This window comes from Meles meles, chromosome 3 (genome assembly GCF_922984935.1).
Source record: "Meles meles chromosome 3, mMelMel3.1 paternal haplotype, whole genome shotgun sequence".
Lineage (NCBI taxonomy): Eukaryota > Metazoa > Chordata > Mammalia > Carnivora > Mustelidae > Meles > Meles meles.
This window is the reverse complement of record NC_060068.1, coordinates 107,228,213-107,244,476: the sequence shown is the minus strand read 5'-3', so window position 1 is coordinate 107,244,476 and position 16,264 is coordinate 107,228,213. Positions and strand designations below refer to the sequence as shown.

The window sequence follows — 16,264 nt, the reverse complement described above, 5'->3', positions numbered from 1 at the left end:
TTTTTTTTTTAAGATTTATTTATTTGACAGAGAGAGCTCACAAGTAGGCAGAGAGGCAGGCAGAGAGAGTGAGAGGAAAGCAGGCTCCCTGCTGAGCAGAGAGCCTGATTCGGGACTCGATCCCAGGATCCTGAGATCATGACCTGAGCCGAAAGCAGCGGCTTAACCCGCTGAGCCACCCAGGCGCCCCTCATCACTATTGTTGTAAGCGGTGGGCTTTCCTCCTTTTTATGGCTGAATAGTATTCCTATGTGTGCACTCACCGTGTCATTTTTCTTATCTGTTCATCTGTCACTGGATGCTTAGGTCATTTACATGCCTTGGCTGTAGTGAATAATGATGCAGTGAATATGGGGGTGCAGGTGTTTTGAAATTTCATTTTTTTAGATATATACCCAGAAGTATATGATGACTGCAGCATCATATGATAGTTCTGTTTTTAATTTTTGGAGGATCCTCCATGCTGTTTTCCACAGTGACTGCACCAATTTACATTCCCCTTGACTGTGCACAGGGGTTTTCTTTTCTCTGCCTCCTTGCCATCCTTTGTTATTTTTTTTTTAAAATTTTATTTATTTATTTGACAGAGACAGAGATCACAAGTAGGCAGAGAGAGAGGGGGAAGCAGGCCCCCCACCAAGCAGAGAGCCCGAAGCGGGGCTCTATCCCAGGACCCTGAGATCATGACCGAGCCAAAGGCAGCAGCCTAATCCACTGAGCCACCCAGGCGCTCCTCCTTTGTTATTTTTTTGTCTTTGATAATAGCCCTTCTAACAGGTGTGAAGTGATGTCTCCTGGTGGTATTTATTTGCATTTCCCTAATGATTAGTGATTGGCAGTCCTCCTCCCCACTTTTTTAGAGAGAGTGCTCTTGGAAATTGGGGGGATGGACAGAGGGAGAAGGAGAGAGAGAATCTCAAGCATGTTTCATGCTCAGCGCAGTGCTTGATGTCAGGACCCTGAGATTATGACTTCAGTGGAAATCAAGAGTCAGACACTTAACTGACTGAGCCTCGCAGGAGCCCCAATTCAGCCCTTTTTTATATACCTTTTGGCCATTTGTATATTTTTTTAAGAAAAATGTCTATTTGGGTGATTTCCCCATTTTAAAAATTAGATTATTTATATTTTTCCTTTGAATTGTATGAGTTCCTTATATATTTTGGATGTGAATGCTTTACCAAATATATGATTTCTCCCATTCCTTATATTGCCTTTTCATTTTGTTCGTCATTTCTTTTGCTGTGTGTAAGTTATTTAGTTTGTTATGGTTTTGCTTGTTTATTTTTGCTTTTGTTGTTTGTGCTTAGTTTTGTTTTGTTTTGTTTTTTTTTTCCTAAGTAAGTTTTGTTTTCTGAAGTCTGACAAAATAGTGCTGTTGGGTGCCACGGTGGGTCAGTGGGTTAAGCCTCTGCCTTCAGCTCAGGTCATGATCTTAGGGTCCTGGGATTGAGGCCCACATGGGCACTCTGCTCAGTGGGGATCCTGCTTCCCCCTCTCTCTCTGCCTGCCTCTCTGCCTACTTGTGATCTCTCTCTCTCTGTGTCAAATGAATAAATAAAATCTTTAAAAAAAAATAGTGCTGTTAAGTTTAATTCTGAGAGTATCCATTTGTTCATATCCTATTAGTAAAGACATAAATGTTTACTTTTTAGAAAAATCTAATTCTCCTATGGTTAACCAGAGTCCATAATATTCTAAAGAAATATATATTACATATTGATTATACATATCATTTTTACTGTACTGTCTCTTCGTTTTTAAGGCCATTTTCAATTGAACTTTTAGAAGAAGCTCAAATGGACATGAGCTGTTGGTTGACTTTTGTAGGCTGTTTATGAAACAGCAATATGAATTTACCCATGAACATTTATATCAGTGATTATTTTACAAGTCTCACTAAGATTTCAGGAGTTCTAGAGAAAATAATGGTGTAAGTGTTTATTCTGGGAATTTATTGTAATTTAGCCCTCTTGAAGCCTGACAAGATTAGTCAGATCCCTAAAGGGATTGAGGAATTCCTCATTCTTGGTGTCCTTTTTAGCTGTAAATAAGAGTATTGAGCTGACTTTTGTGCTTCTCGATTGCTTCCTCTAATTATTTGTGGGGTAGATGCTGTGTTGGGAATGTTTTTAAGGACTTATGCTTTAGCTTATCTGCATTTACTGGGGGTGAAATATATTAATTTGGGGTATTTTCTCTGAAGTTAGATATGTGGCTGAATTGTTTTCTATTTTCTTGTGCAAGCTCTAATCCATTTCTTGTCATTTCTCTTTCACAGACTTTCACTCCCCTAGTAGATAAACTTGGTTTGGGTTCTGTGGTTCCAGTTGAATACCTTCTGGATCGAGAGCTGCGTTTCCTGTCAGATGCTAATGGATTACATCTGTTTCAGGTACTTACACTTGCTCTAGTCTTAAACTTATTTTTCTCCTTGCTGGTTTTTTTTGTTGTTGTTGTTGATTATAAATGTGTTGTCCCTTTTGTTTTAGCATTGAAAGAAGTACTTCCTCCCGATAATTCCCTGTGCCTTTTTCTTTTTTTTTAAGATTTTATTTATTTATTTGCTAGAGAGAGAAAGAGAGTGCAGGCAGGGGGAGCCGCAGGCAGAGGAAAAAGCATACTGCATGTTGAGCAGGGAACCCAGTGTGGCACTCAATCCAAGACCCTGGGATCCTGACCTGAACTGAAGGCAGATGCTTAACTGACTGAGCTACCCAGGCATCCCTCCCTGTACCAAGTTTCTGTGCTACCTTGAAAGTTTATTCACTAGCTGAGGCTTGTTTCCTCTCCTGCAGACCCCACCCTACCCTGAAACCACTTAAGACCACAGTCCTAAGGGTCTTCTCAAAAGGTGGCTTCCCAGAGGTGGCTGCTTGTATAACTTAAGGATACTTGGGTCATTGGCAAAGAAGCTGGGAGTTTAGGCTGATTCCAAGCAGCATTAAATATTGAAGAGCTTAAGTTTATCTCTGCTTACAAAGAAAGGGGTAAGTTAGTAGTTTAAACAAACTAGCATCCAAGTTAGAGTTTCAGAATTTATGGATGGTAATATTTATTTCTTACTTGTAAGATTTACTGTCTGAAGATTAAAAATTAGGAGACTTCTAAGAGTTTTGCTGTCTTATTGAAGCAGCCAAGGACAGTTTTTCCTTAACTGTGTTGTGTGAAATATTGATGATGATTTCTTTGTTGATATGTATTCCTCCCTCTTCAGACTTCACTCCCTCTCGCCACCCTTGCTTTATTCATCTGTGCAGTACTAGTGCTTCTGTGAGTAGGCACTCAGTAAATGTTGGATAAATACCAAAATATGCCAAAAGATTTACATGGAATAAGATATTTTGTGGTCAGATATGTATGAGAAACACTGACCAAAACAAAGATTTTTCTTCCATGCCTTCTCAGAGCCTTTAATACACTATTGTGTATAGAAAGATAGAGTATATCATATTTCCTAAACCTGACTGATACTAGCCTCATTATTTTTTGCAGAACATCTCATGAGATTAGGGTTTTATAGAACATTCTTTGGCCACACTGGCATAGAGCTCCTCAAGGGTATGATTTTTCTAATCTGGTTAGATACTATTGCTATTCATTTTAATATTTGGTTGTTTTCTTCTTTTATCTTTACCAGATGGGAACAGATAGCCAAAACCAGATTCTTTTGGAACATGCTGCACTGAGAGATACAGTTAATGCTTTGATTAGTGACCAGAAGCTGCAAGAGATATTCAGCCGAGGTAAGAACAGGTATTCTTCTATCCCTGAATCCTGAATCAGGTATGTGATCATTGTTGAAAGTGATAGAATGGGGACATTTGTGTTGTCTAAACATTTGTGCTGCTTTTTTGTGAGGAGAGTCAAGAGTATCCAATTAGCTAGATTTCTAGAACAGTTTGGAAAAATAAGATCTCAGACCACTGTTTCCTCTTTAAATTAAGACATAGTATCCAGTTTTGTTGTGAGTTTTGTTCTGTTGTTGTTTTTTTCTCCCATTTTAAAAATATTTATTAAGGACAAACTTTGGGAGCGCCTGGGTGGCTCAATTGCTTAAGCATCTGACTCTTGTTCTCAGCTCAGGTCTTGATCTTGGGTCATGAGCTCAGGTCCTGCACTGGGCTCCTTACTGGGCATGGAGTCTACTTGGGGGGAGAAAAAAAGGACAAACCTTGTACTAGACACAGTGTTAGGGTAGTAGAGCTAGAGAATCTCTGCTGTTATTGAGCTCATTATCTGTGAGGTTCTCAAGGAGTGAAGACTGTAACACAAATAACAACTTAGACTGCAAGGTATGTTTGTAAAAGAAGGTATTCACAGACTCATTCACCTTAACAACTTGTTATTTTTTAAAGAATGCAAAGAAAAGAATTATTAGCTTTTTCCAGTTCAGATACAGATTTTGCCCGAGATTCCACATAAAGAATAGACGATCCTTTCCTTCATATTGCACATCTACTCCTCTTCTTTCTGAGCCTCTTGAAAATCATGATTTTCAGTGAAATAGGGTTTTTGGTTCTCTTTTGTCAAACTGTGTCTGAATGGGTAAAGGTAGGAAAACTGGTTTATTGGGGGAAGGAGAGTATCAGGATAAAGTGATGGTAAATAATCAAGGAAAAATAGGGAGGCAGAAAGAATGTGAGGAAAAAATGGACAGCAGAGAGAAGAAAGTTGAGTGGACAGAATGAGAGGTTGAGATGTATGAGAGTACGTATAGAAAAACTGAGGAAACTTAATTATTGTTCTGAGAGATAATAATAATTTAAAATCAGTAATAATTTAGCTATATAGTCTCAAATATATGAGATACGGAGATAAGAGAAACTGTCCTTCGAGAGAAACTGTTCTTCTTGGAGGGCCAGCTGAAATTGCAGGATAACATTACCTGCTGATAAAGTAATAGCTTTTAAAACTCCGTGTTCCTAGGAAGACAAGTGCTATATTTGTTTAGACTATTATTAGTGCAGAGCCTGGAAACTTCATAAATTGAACTCTCCACCTACTGTTACTGAAAGTCAGCAGAGTGTAAATGATTATCTATTACTACGGTCGCTTAACATGTTAGTATACTCAACTTACTGGCCTTCCATTTTTTTATATGTATATGTCAGATCAAATATGTCTGATAGATTTTCTTACTACCTGTAGTTTTTGTTTCTAAGTTTTCTTTCTCTTCCCTATATTACTTCTACAATGGGAAGATTAGGATAAGGTGAAATCAGATCTGGGAGATGCTAAGAAATCTCCAAAAAACAGAATTTACAAAGATCACTGGGAAAAACTGTGTTTTTATTTTTAAATTGCTGAGTAAGAGAGAACTGAAAATGCTAAATATTTACACCATATAGTTTTCCTTATGCTTTTAGAAACAGTCATGAACTATAGCTTAGCCAAACATATTCAGTACTGACTGATCTCTCCTCTAGGTCCCTACAGTGTCCAAGGTCACAGGGTCAAAGTATACCAGCCAGAGGGGGAAGAAAGTTGGCTCTATGGTGTTGTAAGCCATCAGGACTCCATCACCCGTCTTATGGAGGTCTCTGTAACAGAGGTGAGGTTTTGATTAATTTCCTCTAAGATTCATCCATCCCCTTACGGAGGGTGGTGAAGAGGAAGGGAGCATTTGACTTTGTATTAGAAGACTCAGATTCTGTCTCTGGCTCTTTCACTTAATGACTGTGTGACCTTGAGAAAGGCTGTTCAACTTTCTAAACCTCATTGTTCTCATCTGTAAATTAAGAGATAATTAGGTACTCCCCCAGCCCCACTTCAGCACTGTTTTGGGAACTGAGATAATATATCGGAAAGTGCTTTGAAATCTGTAAAACATTAACGTAAAAATGTGAAGTGGTATTGGCCTTAGTTTATCATATCCGTAAAGGTTAGTAGTTTAAAATTCAGTCAGTGAGGATTTGCTTCTGTAATACTTACACCACTCCCATTTAGATGCTAAAAAAAAGTTAATTGTTTCTAATGAAGTAAATAAAAATAAAGCACAGCATCTAGAGCTACCTGGAGAATTGTCTAGGAAAAACAACAGATGAGTGTTTTGAGGCAAACAGAAATATATTTATGCTGTCTTTGAATTGGTTTCAGATTTGCCCTTAGCAGTCATGTGTAATATAAGCGTAAATAATTTTGCTTAATTCCTTATTGAGTTTTCAAAAATATCACTAATTAATCTTCATTTTAAAATGTGAGAAATAGGGGTGCCTGGGTGGCTCAGTGGGTTAAGCCTCTGCCTTCGGCTCAGTTCATGATCTCGGGGTCCTGGGACTGAGCCCCACATCGGGCTCTCTGCTCAGCAGGGAGCCTGCTTCCCTCTCTCTGCCTGCCTTCCCTCTCTCTCTGCCTGCCTGCTTGTGATCTCTCTCTGTGTCAAATAAATAAAATCTTTAAAAAAATAAAATATGAGAAATAGGGGCACCTGGGTGGCTTAGTCGTTAAGTGTCTGCTTTGCCTTAGGTCATGATCCCAGGGTCCTGGAATTGAGCCCTGCATCGGGCTCCCTGCTCAGGGGAAGCCTACTTCTCCCTCTTCCACTCCCCCAGCTTTGTGTTCCCTCTTTTGCTGTGTCTCTCTGTTAAATAAGTAAATAAAATATTTTATAAATAAATAAATAAAATGTCAGAAATACATATAAATAAAGTAGATATTGGAAAACCCTTTCCCCTAGGCAAATATCACTCCCCTCATTGGTAACCACCATTAATAATTTGGTATGTATTCCATATTCTTTGAAATACCTTGCATTTGTGTGTTGTAATATTTGCATGTTACAAATTTATGTGATAAGCATATGAGCCATACTTTATTAATAAATGAGATTATACCATACATAAAGTTCTATAATTTACCTTTTTTATTTAGCTGTAGATTATCAACATCTATGTAAATATACATAGAAATTTTCCTCATTCTTTTAAAATAGATGCATGCTGTTCCACTGAATTCGTATATTATAACTAGTTTAATCTAAAATTGATGGACATTTAAATCGTTACCAGTATTTTCAATAATCAAATAATGTGGTGAATGTCCTCGAACATATATTATTATATACTATTTCGCATTACTTATTGGAATAAATTTCTAAGTATATAATTGCTAGATCAAAGGATATACATATTAAGTCTGACCGGGTATCCTTTCAGCTGCTCCCCAGTATTTTTAGTGTTTATTGATAGAGTGGTTCTTTTAATGATTTTTGGTTTTGTAGATTTTTTACTTTGTGATATGTGCAGAATAGGAAGATTTTAGAGATGTAGAATTTGCAATTAATGTCCCTGAAAGAGACACTTGGGCCTTGAACTCAATTCATTCATTAATTTAACAAATATTTGAGTGCTCATAATATTCCTGACCTTGTTTTGGATGTTGTTATTCTTGCAGTGAATGAGATAGTAGAGAACCCTGCTTTCGTGGAGCTTTCATCCTATTAGGGGAGTAGAAACAAAGAGATAATTACATGGATTAGAAGAATACATAATTATGTCTTTGGACAATGCCTAAATCTTTTTTCCCCCTTTTTCATATTTTCTGCTATCCTTCTCCTACTCTAGAGTGGTGAGATCAAGTCCGTAGATCCCAGACTGATCCATGTGATGCTGATGGATAATTCAACTACTCAGAACGAGGTATAGTAGTCGACTGAGTCTCTGATCAGACTCATGATCTTTCTTTATCTTGTTACGCAGATTCCTCGTGAGTGTGTTACCTATGGATGTGCTTTGGGCTTCCACTCTGGCCACTGTACATTTCTTGCTCTCTCCAAGTCTTGTCTGGTTAAGGGAATATAGTGTCAAGAAGAAGTATAGTTGGAGCAAACCCTTCTAATCATGGCTGTGTTGCCTAACCATTTTAGGATTCTATAGCCTTACTATTCGTTCAGGACAGATATATTTGGTATATTTGAAAGATACAGTAGACAGTTAAAGCTGTAATAAGCAGTAGTAATATCTATAACCTGCCTAATAAGAAATGGAGAAGTTGCATCCTTTTTCTTTCCATTAAGTGATGGTGAGCTCCAAGAAGTCTGAAATTTTGTATCCCAAGAAGAAATAAATCAAACAGGTGCCTAGCTAGTTCAGTGCTCAGCACACAGTGGATTACTCCTGTGATTCAGGCCAGCTCTTGGTTCATTCAGAATTATCATAACCCAAAAAAAGATACGTAATAAGCCTGTGCCTAAACCAATCAAGGAATGCCATGTGAATTGCTTTCATTAAGACAATGACAAGATAGCCATCTAGCCACATGTTCCTCATAGTCTCTTAGCAGTTCTCTAATATTGTCATCTTGGCCACTCCTGCTAAGTGTCTGGTTCTCATCTTTATCCAGTCATTCTTGACTTGATAAAACAGAATCAAGTTAGGAAAAGAAGAATCAGGGTTAAATTTAATAGCTCTTTACTATGTATTATATTGCTACAACTAGGCTATGTTTCTTGACTGTTTACATGACTAAAAATATCTTTTACTTTAATGGGTGTTGGGCCCATTTTTATTCCCTTTCTTATTTCTTTCATTCATTAAGTACCTTTCATTTGCCATGCACTGTTCCACTGGTCAGATATATCTAGAGAGTACTGGTCTCCATATTTTATGCTGTGTACTCACATGTGAGTAGCTCACCGGAAGTAGGATATACATACAAGTTAGTGCTCAGGGAGGTTGCAGTGAGCCGGGATTAGCAACTTGGCTGGATGGATAAGAGGTGAGATCTGTGGTTTTCAGGAGTAGATTGCCAAAAGTATGGGGGAAACAGAAGTAAATCTTAAGCTTTGTTAAGAACTATAGAAGGAAATTAAGGGAGAAAAGATGGAAATGAAGGCAGCAGGGGAAAAAAAGAATAGAAAAACTAGAACTGGCAAGAAGTATAAAATTTGAGGAAGTTGCAGCTGTCAAAGCTATAATGCTACAACAAAAATACAGATCTGTACAAAGAAGCTATAAATATTCAAGTACACCAAGATTAGTTTAATGAAGTTGGTGAACATTAATGGCTAAATAACTGTGTCTCCCTAGCTTATTGACACTCCAACACATATTATCGGAGTAAAACTATCCGAAAATTACCTGAATGAAGCTTAAAAAAAAAAGCATTCCCTCATAGTAGGATACTATTCTAATAATGTTCTAGATAAAAGTTCTTACAGCACAAAGATTGCTTGAGTGTTCTAAGCCAACTTCCCCTTGTTCTTGCCAGGGGAGGAGTTTATTTAGAGATAGGAATGGTGTCTTCTTCTATTTTTCAAGGTTGCTTGGCCTCTCAATTAAGGCACAAGTTAGATTTCATAGGCCGAAATTATTGGAAGAGCTAAGGGGTTTGGCTGTTTGGTCTATGGTAGCCCGCCTATTTTGCTTTCCTTTGTCTAATACTTTGAAATAAGTTCTGGAGATTGTTTGTGTATTTATAGTGCCCACAAGAGCAATCCAAACCTGCCTGTATTGGACACACTTTTCCTTTGGTCACAGACTCACAAATGTCGGTCTTCCTATTGTTAAGTTGTCACCAGTTTTTTTAGTGACTTCTGGATAGAAGAGATTTTATATTTCAGTACTTAAAATGCCAGTTTCATTCAAACAAGGATAAAAATACAAAATAAAGCAGATTTCTTTTTACATCAAGGGGCAAATGAGCTCCCATCCTAGCACTAACGGTCTTCTTTTGTAAAGTAAATTCCGCAAATCTTTCAAACCCTCAAAAAAAGTCCATTTGAGGAAGACTTTTATTTAAGGGAAAGTTGGCCAAGTGAGTTAATCTCTCCTAACCATTATCTTGAATACATGTGTAAATTGAGTCATAGGAAGATTGGAGCTTTCTGACTAAGGGGATATCTTAGAGCTGGCTTTGGAATGGAGCAATCTGCCTGCTTTGATTGTCTGCTTCTAGAGATGGGAAAGAGCTAATGGTTTATGGTTTTCACAGGATGGAAGGTTCCTTATAATAAATCTTTTTTGAATTTTGTTTTGTAGGGGGGTACGTTAAAAGCAGTAAAATCTTCCAAAGGAAAGAAGAAGAGAGAGAGCATAGAGGGGAAAGATGGCCGGAGGAGAAAAAGTGCTTCGGACTCTGGGTGTGACCCTGCATCAAAGAAATTAAAAGGAGACAGGGGTGAAGTAGACAGTAATGGGAGCGATGGAGGTGAGGCGAGCCGAGGGCCCTGGAAAGGAGGGAATGCCAGTGGAGAGCCAGGGCTGGATCAGAGAGCCAAGCAGCCACCGACTACATTTGTCCCCCAGATTAACCGCAACATTCGCTTTGCCACTTACACCAAAGAAAACGGCAGGACTCTGGTGGTACAGGATGAGCCTGTAGGTGGGGACACACCTGTACCTTTCACTCCATATTCTCCAGCCACAGGTCAAACACCTTTGGCCCCAGAGGTGGGTGGAGCCGAAAACAAAGAGGCAGGAAAAACACTGGAACAAGGTGGCCAGGGCATTGTGGCTTCAGCAGCTGTGGTCACTACCGCCAGCTCCACCCCAACCACGGTGAGGATCTCAGACACTGGCCTTGCAGCAGGGACTGGGCCGGACAAACAGAAAGGCAGCCGGTTACAGGCCCCAGGAGAGGTGAGTTGTTTCAGGGGCAGATTTGCAAGATTTGGTTTCATTTTCTTACCCTACTTTAATGTTAACACATTAAATAGCATCTAAAATGCCACAGGGAAGGAGGATTTCTGAGGTGTGCTTAAATTGTACTCTGAATAGTCCTTTACTGCTCGTTGGGCAAATGTGTATATTTTAATAACTTTATTAGCTCTTAAAAGTCACCTGAACAATTGCACGAATCAAAAACTGATTATAAAACCCAATTTAATGAGATGCTCAAATAGATCTGGTGGGGAATATTTTTTAATTCAATTATCTATTTAGTTCACATAGTGGTTGAGCCTCTACCAGGCCTATGAGAGGCAAGGTTAATGAATTATAGTGTTGGTAACAGTGAACACTATAATTAAGGCTATGTGAAAGCAACTATTACTATCCCCTGTTTTTAGTTCATCATTTTCTGTGATATTTTCCTTTGAGGCTAGGCTTCTTTCCATGATTTGATATGGCCATAAAAGTTTCTTTTTTTTTTCCTAACTTACTCTTTTTAAGCCTTACCTGGAAAATTTGATGGAATTAATCACAGTAGTATCCAACTTACTATGTTCTTTTTCCAGTACACAATGTTCCTTTCTGAAATGGAACTTCTGTTAAATACAACCTAGTATCAAGTTGGCTACCCAATCAAATTTGAAACACTATCAAAATCATTTCTTACATGATGCTAGTCATTTTTTTTTTCAGACTGGCTGTTTCCTCAAGTTGGAATATGAAATAGACAAAATACTAAATGATTTTTTAAATTACGTATAGGAAACTACTGTGTGCTAAGTACTGTGTATTACAAACAAAGAATTGAAATCCCTGTTTGAAGGAGCTCACATCTTAAGATGGAATCATTTTAGGTATAACAGTGCCCAGTAAAACATGGCATATATATTTCATCCGACTGCTTCCTCTCCTGAGAGATGCAGTTTGTGAATCCTTAGTGTGCAGGGATGGGGAGAGAGGCGAAAGGTCCAGGCAGAAGAGGAGAAGGCCTATAAAATGGAAATTTCACACTATTCTTGATTTGTCCTTTATTGACTAGGATTCCCAAGATAACTAGGTAAGGATCTTATGTGGATTTCCACTGTGTGTAAGTCATCATATTGCTCAAATTAGTTAAAATCCAGTTCATGTCAAAGGTGATGTAGATATAAAGGGGATTACAAAGTAGACCACATTTTATATGCTGCAGGAGGAGACACACTGAATGCTGTTATTCTTGGGGTAGCAAAGCTGAATAGAGGAAATGTAGAGTCAAAGGGCATTTTCCAAACAGGTTGGAGAAGTTTCTGTGACTGTATCAGTGATTTTGGTAATGTGTCAGCCTAAGTATTGTCCTGGGATCTGATTTAAAAGTACAGAAATGGAAGTTTCCACTGTGAAGTCAAATCTAAAATAGGGATACAGCCCCCAGGAAACTTCTTGCCCTAAAAATTAAGTTGAAATCAGTTTGATCACTTTCTGACAAGAAAAGGATTTAAAATTTAATAATTTGAAGGAAAATGAAAGGCCATCCAAATTATTTTTCATTCATGTGTATAATTATTTTTTATTTTATCTTTTTGGTATATTTATTTATTTATCTGATAGACGGAGATCACAAGTAGGCAGAGAGGCAGACAGAGAGAAAGAGGAGGAGAAGCAGGCTCCCCACTGAGCAGAGAGCCAGATGCAGGGCTGGATCCCAGGACCCTGGGATCATGACCTGAGCCAGAGGCAGAGGCCTTAACCCACTGAGCCACCCAGGCGCCCATGTATATTTATTTTTAAAGAGTAACTTTAGTAGTGAAACCTGAGCTACCCGTGCTGGATTGCTGGAGTCATGCAGGTGTCAAGGCTCCTGGCCAAATGCTGCTAATGAAATTACAGCCAGGGTGGGTGGCTCAGTCGGTTAAGTGTCTGCCTTTGGCTCAGGTAATGATTCTGGGGTCCCGGAATCAGGGCCTGCATCCTACTCCCTGCTTACCCAAGAGTCTGCTTCTCCCTCTCCCTCTGCCCTCCCCACACTTGTGTGCTCTCTCTCTTTCTCACTTTCTATGAGGTAAATAAATAAAGTCTAAAAAAAGAAAGAGAAATAAACAAAAGCCGGTCATTAGGGGTGTGTCTTTCTATTCTCTTCTTTTTTATTGGGAGGACGTTTAAGGCAGTAGTTGTTGATTGGTGGGAAGGAAAAGAAAAAGAATAATGGGGCGCCTGTCTGGCTCAGTCAGTAGAGTGAGTCTTGATCTCCCAGCCACACATTGGGTGTCAGGTTTACCTTTAAATAAATCAATAAACAAACAAACTTCAGGTTTTTAACTCAGAAATGCCATGAAGCAGTCTCTGTAGCAGTTGTGAACTGGAGGCAAGCCACAGGTAGCCTGCATGGTTCTCATGTATCTTTGCCACCCTCAAAGTCCTAACATAGACTCTCTTGCATGTTTTAAGAATACCTTAAGTAAACACCCCCCCCCTTTGGACAATAGCCATTTCCTTTATCTGGAATAATTTTTTGAATTGTGGAAAAGTAACCATTAAATTTACCATTTTAGGGGCGCCCTGGTGGCTCAGTGGGTTAAGCCTCTGCCTTCAGTTCGGGTCATGATCTCAGGGTCCTGGGATCAAGCCCCGCATCGGGCTCTCTGCTCAGTGAGGAGCCTGCTTCCTCCTCTCTCTCTGCCTGCCTCTTTGCCTACTTGTGGTCTCTCTCTCTCTCTGTCAAATAAATAAATAAATAAAATCTATTTTTTTAAAAATTTACCATTTTAACTATTTAAAGTGTTATAATACGTGGTATTTAGTACATCCACAGTGTCATGCAACTGATAGCACTTTCTAGTTCCAAAAATTTTCATCATCCCAGAAGCCAGCCTGATACCCGTTAAGCAGTCCTGGAATAATTTTTGTTACCAGTGTTTTAAAATGAATGTCTAGAGATAGCATCCTCTACTATCTGAAAGTTGATTTTAAGTGTTTAGACCTGGATATGTATATGAAAGGGATCCTGCCCTTCTTTATTTACACACACACCTTTTATTCACATGTAGAAGTTAACATTTTCAAGGTAAAAAAACAGAGTGTTTTTTCATTCTTCAGTTTGTTAGGCTGAGTACTTAATGTTTGGTGGGTGTATGAGTATCTGTGCTTCTTCTGTTTGGAGGCTTGTTAGATCCTAATGATAACAAAAGGGTTTAGTGACGAGTGTGCTTTTTTTTTTTTTTTTTTTTTTTTTTTAAGTTTTTAATGTAGACTCCATGCCCAGCATGGAGCCCAGTGCAGGGCTTGAACTTACAACCCTGAGATCAAGACCTGAGCCAAGATCAAGAGTGGGATGGCTAACTGACTGAGTCACGGAGGCTCCCCATGAATGTGCTTTCTATAATTTAATGTCTTTAGGTCTAACTTTAATTGAAACAGATACTCAAATTTTAGGTTGATTTGGACTCATAAATAAATGGCCAGATTCTAAAACAATCCATCTTGGGGAGTTTCAGACTAATAAAGAGATTTTTTTTCCTTAATGTGCAGTGGGCTTGTCATGGGATGGAAGTCACTTTTGTAAGATGGGCAGGTAGTTTAAATGAATCAAAACTTTTAAATAAATCAAAACTTTGACAATAGCTGAGGTCACTGAAGTGGATTAATATTGCAGGGCCCCTAAATTCATTTCATAGTAAAAGCTCTGTCTGTCTGTTCAGGAACCCTTTTCTCCTGCTCCTGGTAGAGTTTTCATTTCCAAATAGAAACTAAGAAGCTTACACAGCCCCCTGGTGCTATGACAGCCAGTTGGCTAACAGTCAAGGGAGTGGTAGGATGAATGACATCCTGCTACCTCTAAGAGCTCTCTGTGTTAAAGATGCCCTCTATGTGGTCTGTGGCAGGTTTCTTCCTTAATGCTGATGAGATTTAGTTTTAAGAGCAGTTTTCATGGAATTGTAAGAGAGAAAAGTTGATTGGACCCACAAGAAACATTTGCCTAAGTCCAGAAAAGAGATAACAGGGTTGTCAAGAGAAAGCAGCATCACTAACTCTGGCTATCTTCTTTTCAGAATTCAAGAAATACCATTCTGGCTTCTTCTGGATTTGGAGCATCTCTCCCAAGTTCATCACAACCTTTGACTTTTGGAAGTGGAAGGAGCCAGTCCAATGGGGTTCTAGCCACAGAAAACAAACCTTTGGGCTTCTCTTTTGGCTGTAGCTCTGCACCAGAGTCTCAGAAAGACTCTGATCTCTCCAAAAACTTGTTTTTTCAGTGCATGTCCCAAACCTTACCCACCAGTAACTACTTCACTACCGTTTCAGAGAGTTTGGCTGATGATTCCTCCAGTCGAGACTCATTCAAACAAAGCCTTGAGAGCCTGTGTAAAGGCAGATCCACTCTTGGAGTAGACACTAAATCAGGCTCTAAGGCTGGCAGCTCTGTGGATCGGAAGATGCCTGCAGAGTCCATGCCCACCCTCACGCCAGCCTTCCCACGGAGCCTCCTAAATCCCCGCACCCCAGAGAGTCATGAAAATCTATTTTTACAGCCCCCTAAACTATCCCGAGAAGAGCCCTCTAACCCTTTCCTTGCATTTGTGGAGAAAGTTGAACATAGCCCTTTCAGCAGCTTTGCATCTCAGGCATCAGGTAGCTCTTCCTCTGCTACCACGGTCACCTCTAAAGCGGCAGCCAGCTGGCCCGAGGCTCACGCCTCTGCAGATTCGGCATCCTTAGCAAAGAAGAAAACCCTCTTCATCACAACTGACTCCTCTAAACTGGTGTCTGGTGTTCTGGGCTCAGCTCTTACCACCGGAGGTCCAAGCCTCTCTTCCATGGGGAACGGCCGCTCCAGCTCGCCCACCAGCAGCCTCACCCAGCCCATTGAGATGCCTACTCTCTCCTCCAGCCCCACAGAGGAGAGGCCAACTGTGGGGCCTGGGCAGCAGGACAATCCCCTCCTCAAAACCTTTAGTAACGTCTTTGGCAGGCACTCAGGCAGCTTTCTGTCCTCCCCAGCAGATTTTTCACAGGAGAACAAAGCTCCTTTTGAAGCTGTGAAAAGGTTCTCACTGGATGAGCGAAGCTTGGCTTGCAGACAGGACTCGGACTCCAGTACCAACAGTGACCTGTCAGATTTGAGCGATTCTGAGGAGCAGCTGCAGGCCAAGACTGGCATGAAGGGGATTCCAGAGCACCTAATGGGGAAGTTGGGCCCCAATGGGGAGCGAAGTGCTGAGCTATTGCTGGGCAAAGGCAAAGGGAAGCAGGCCCCAAAGGGCCGACCGCGGACCGCGCCCCTGAAAGGTGATCTTGCTGGGGTTATCCATTGCCTGGGCTCTGGTACTGGCCTCGAATGCCCGCCTGTTGTGCTCCTGGGCAGCAGAAGCCCTTCCTTCGATGGGAAGTTCTGTAGTCACGTGGAATAAAATAGCCAGAAGGGCCGAGTAGAGGCCCCTCATCCAACCTTATGGTTTAGGGCAGGATTGCATCTAACCCAGCAGCGTTACTAAAGAGGGATATCTACCTGTGTAATGATAATCCCACAGAAGAGGACCCTTGATACTCCTTTTGCTCAGGAGCTCTTTCCTGGTGTTTTTCTCATCTCTTTCTTCTCTTTGGCCCATCCTCTTTAATTTAGAGGAGATACTGAGTACAGCCTTTCATAGAATTACTTTAGCAAAAAGAATCACCCCTCA

At 40.0% G+C, this 16,264-nt stretch overlaps 1 protein-coding gene across 2 annotated transcripts in view; it reads left to right on the top strand.

Moving 5' to 3' along the window:
* The window catches only part of KDM3B (lysine demethylase 3B), a 68,979-nt gene that overhangs the window by 18,945 nt on the left and 33,770 nt on the right, over positions 1 to 16,264 (top strand). Inside the window, exons 3-8 of one of the 2 annotated variants that reach the window (XM_045999027.1) lie at positions 2,282 to 2,395; positions 3,641 to 3,746; positions 5,430 to 5,554; positions 7,566 to 7,640; positions 9,981 to 10,580; positions 14,636 to 15,872. In XM_045999027.1, coding sequence (XP_045854983.1) covers positions 2,282 to 2,395; positions 3,641 to 3,746; positions 5,430 to 5,554; positions 7,566 to 7,640; positions 9,981 to 10,580; positions 14,636 to 15,872 — 2,257 coding nt within the window. The remainder of the gene's footprint in view (positions 1 to 2,281; positions 2,396 to 3,640; positions 3,747 to 5,429; positions 5,555 to 7,565; positions 7,641 to 9,980; positions 10,581 to 14,635; positions 15,873 to 16,264) is intronic. The other variant, XM_045999028.1, reaches the window with a different exon arrangement.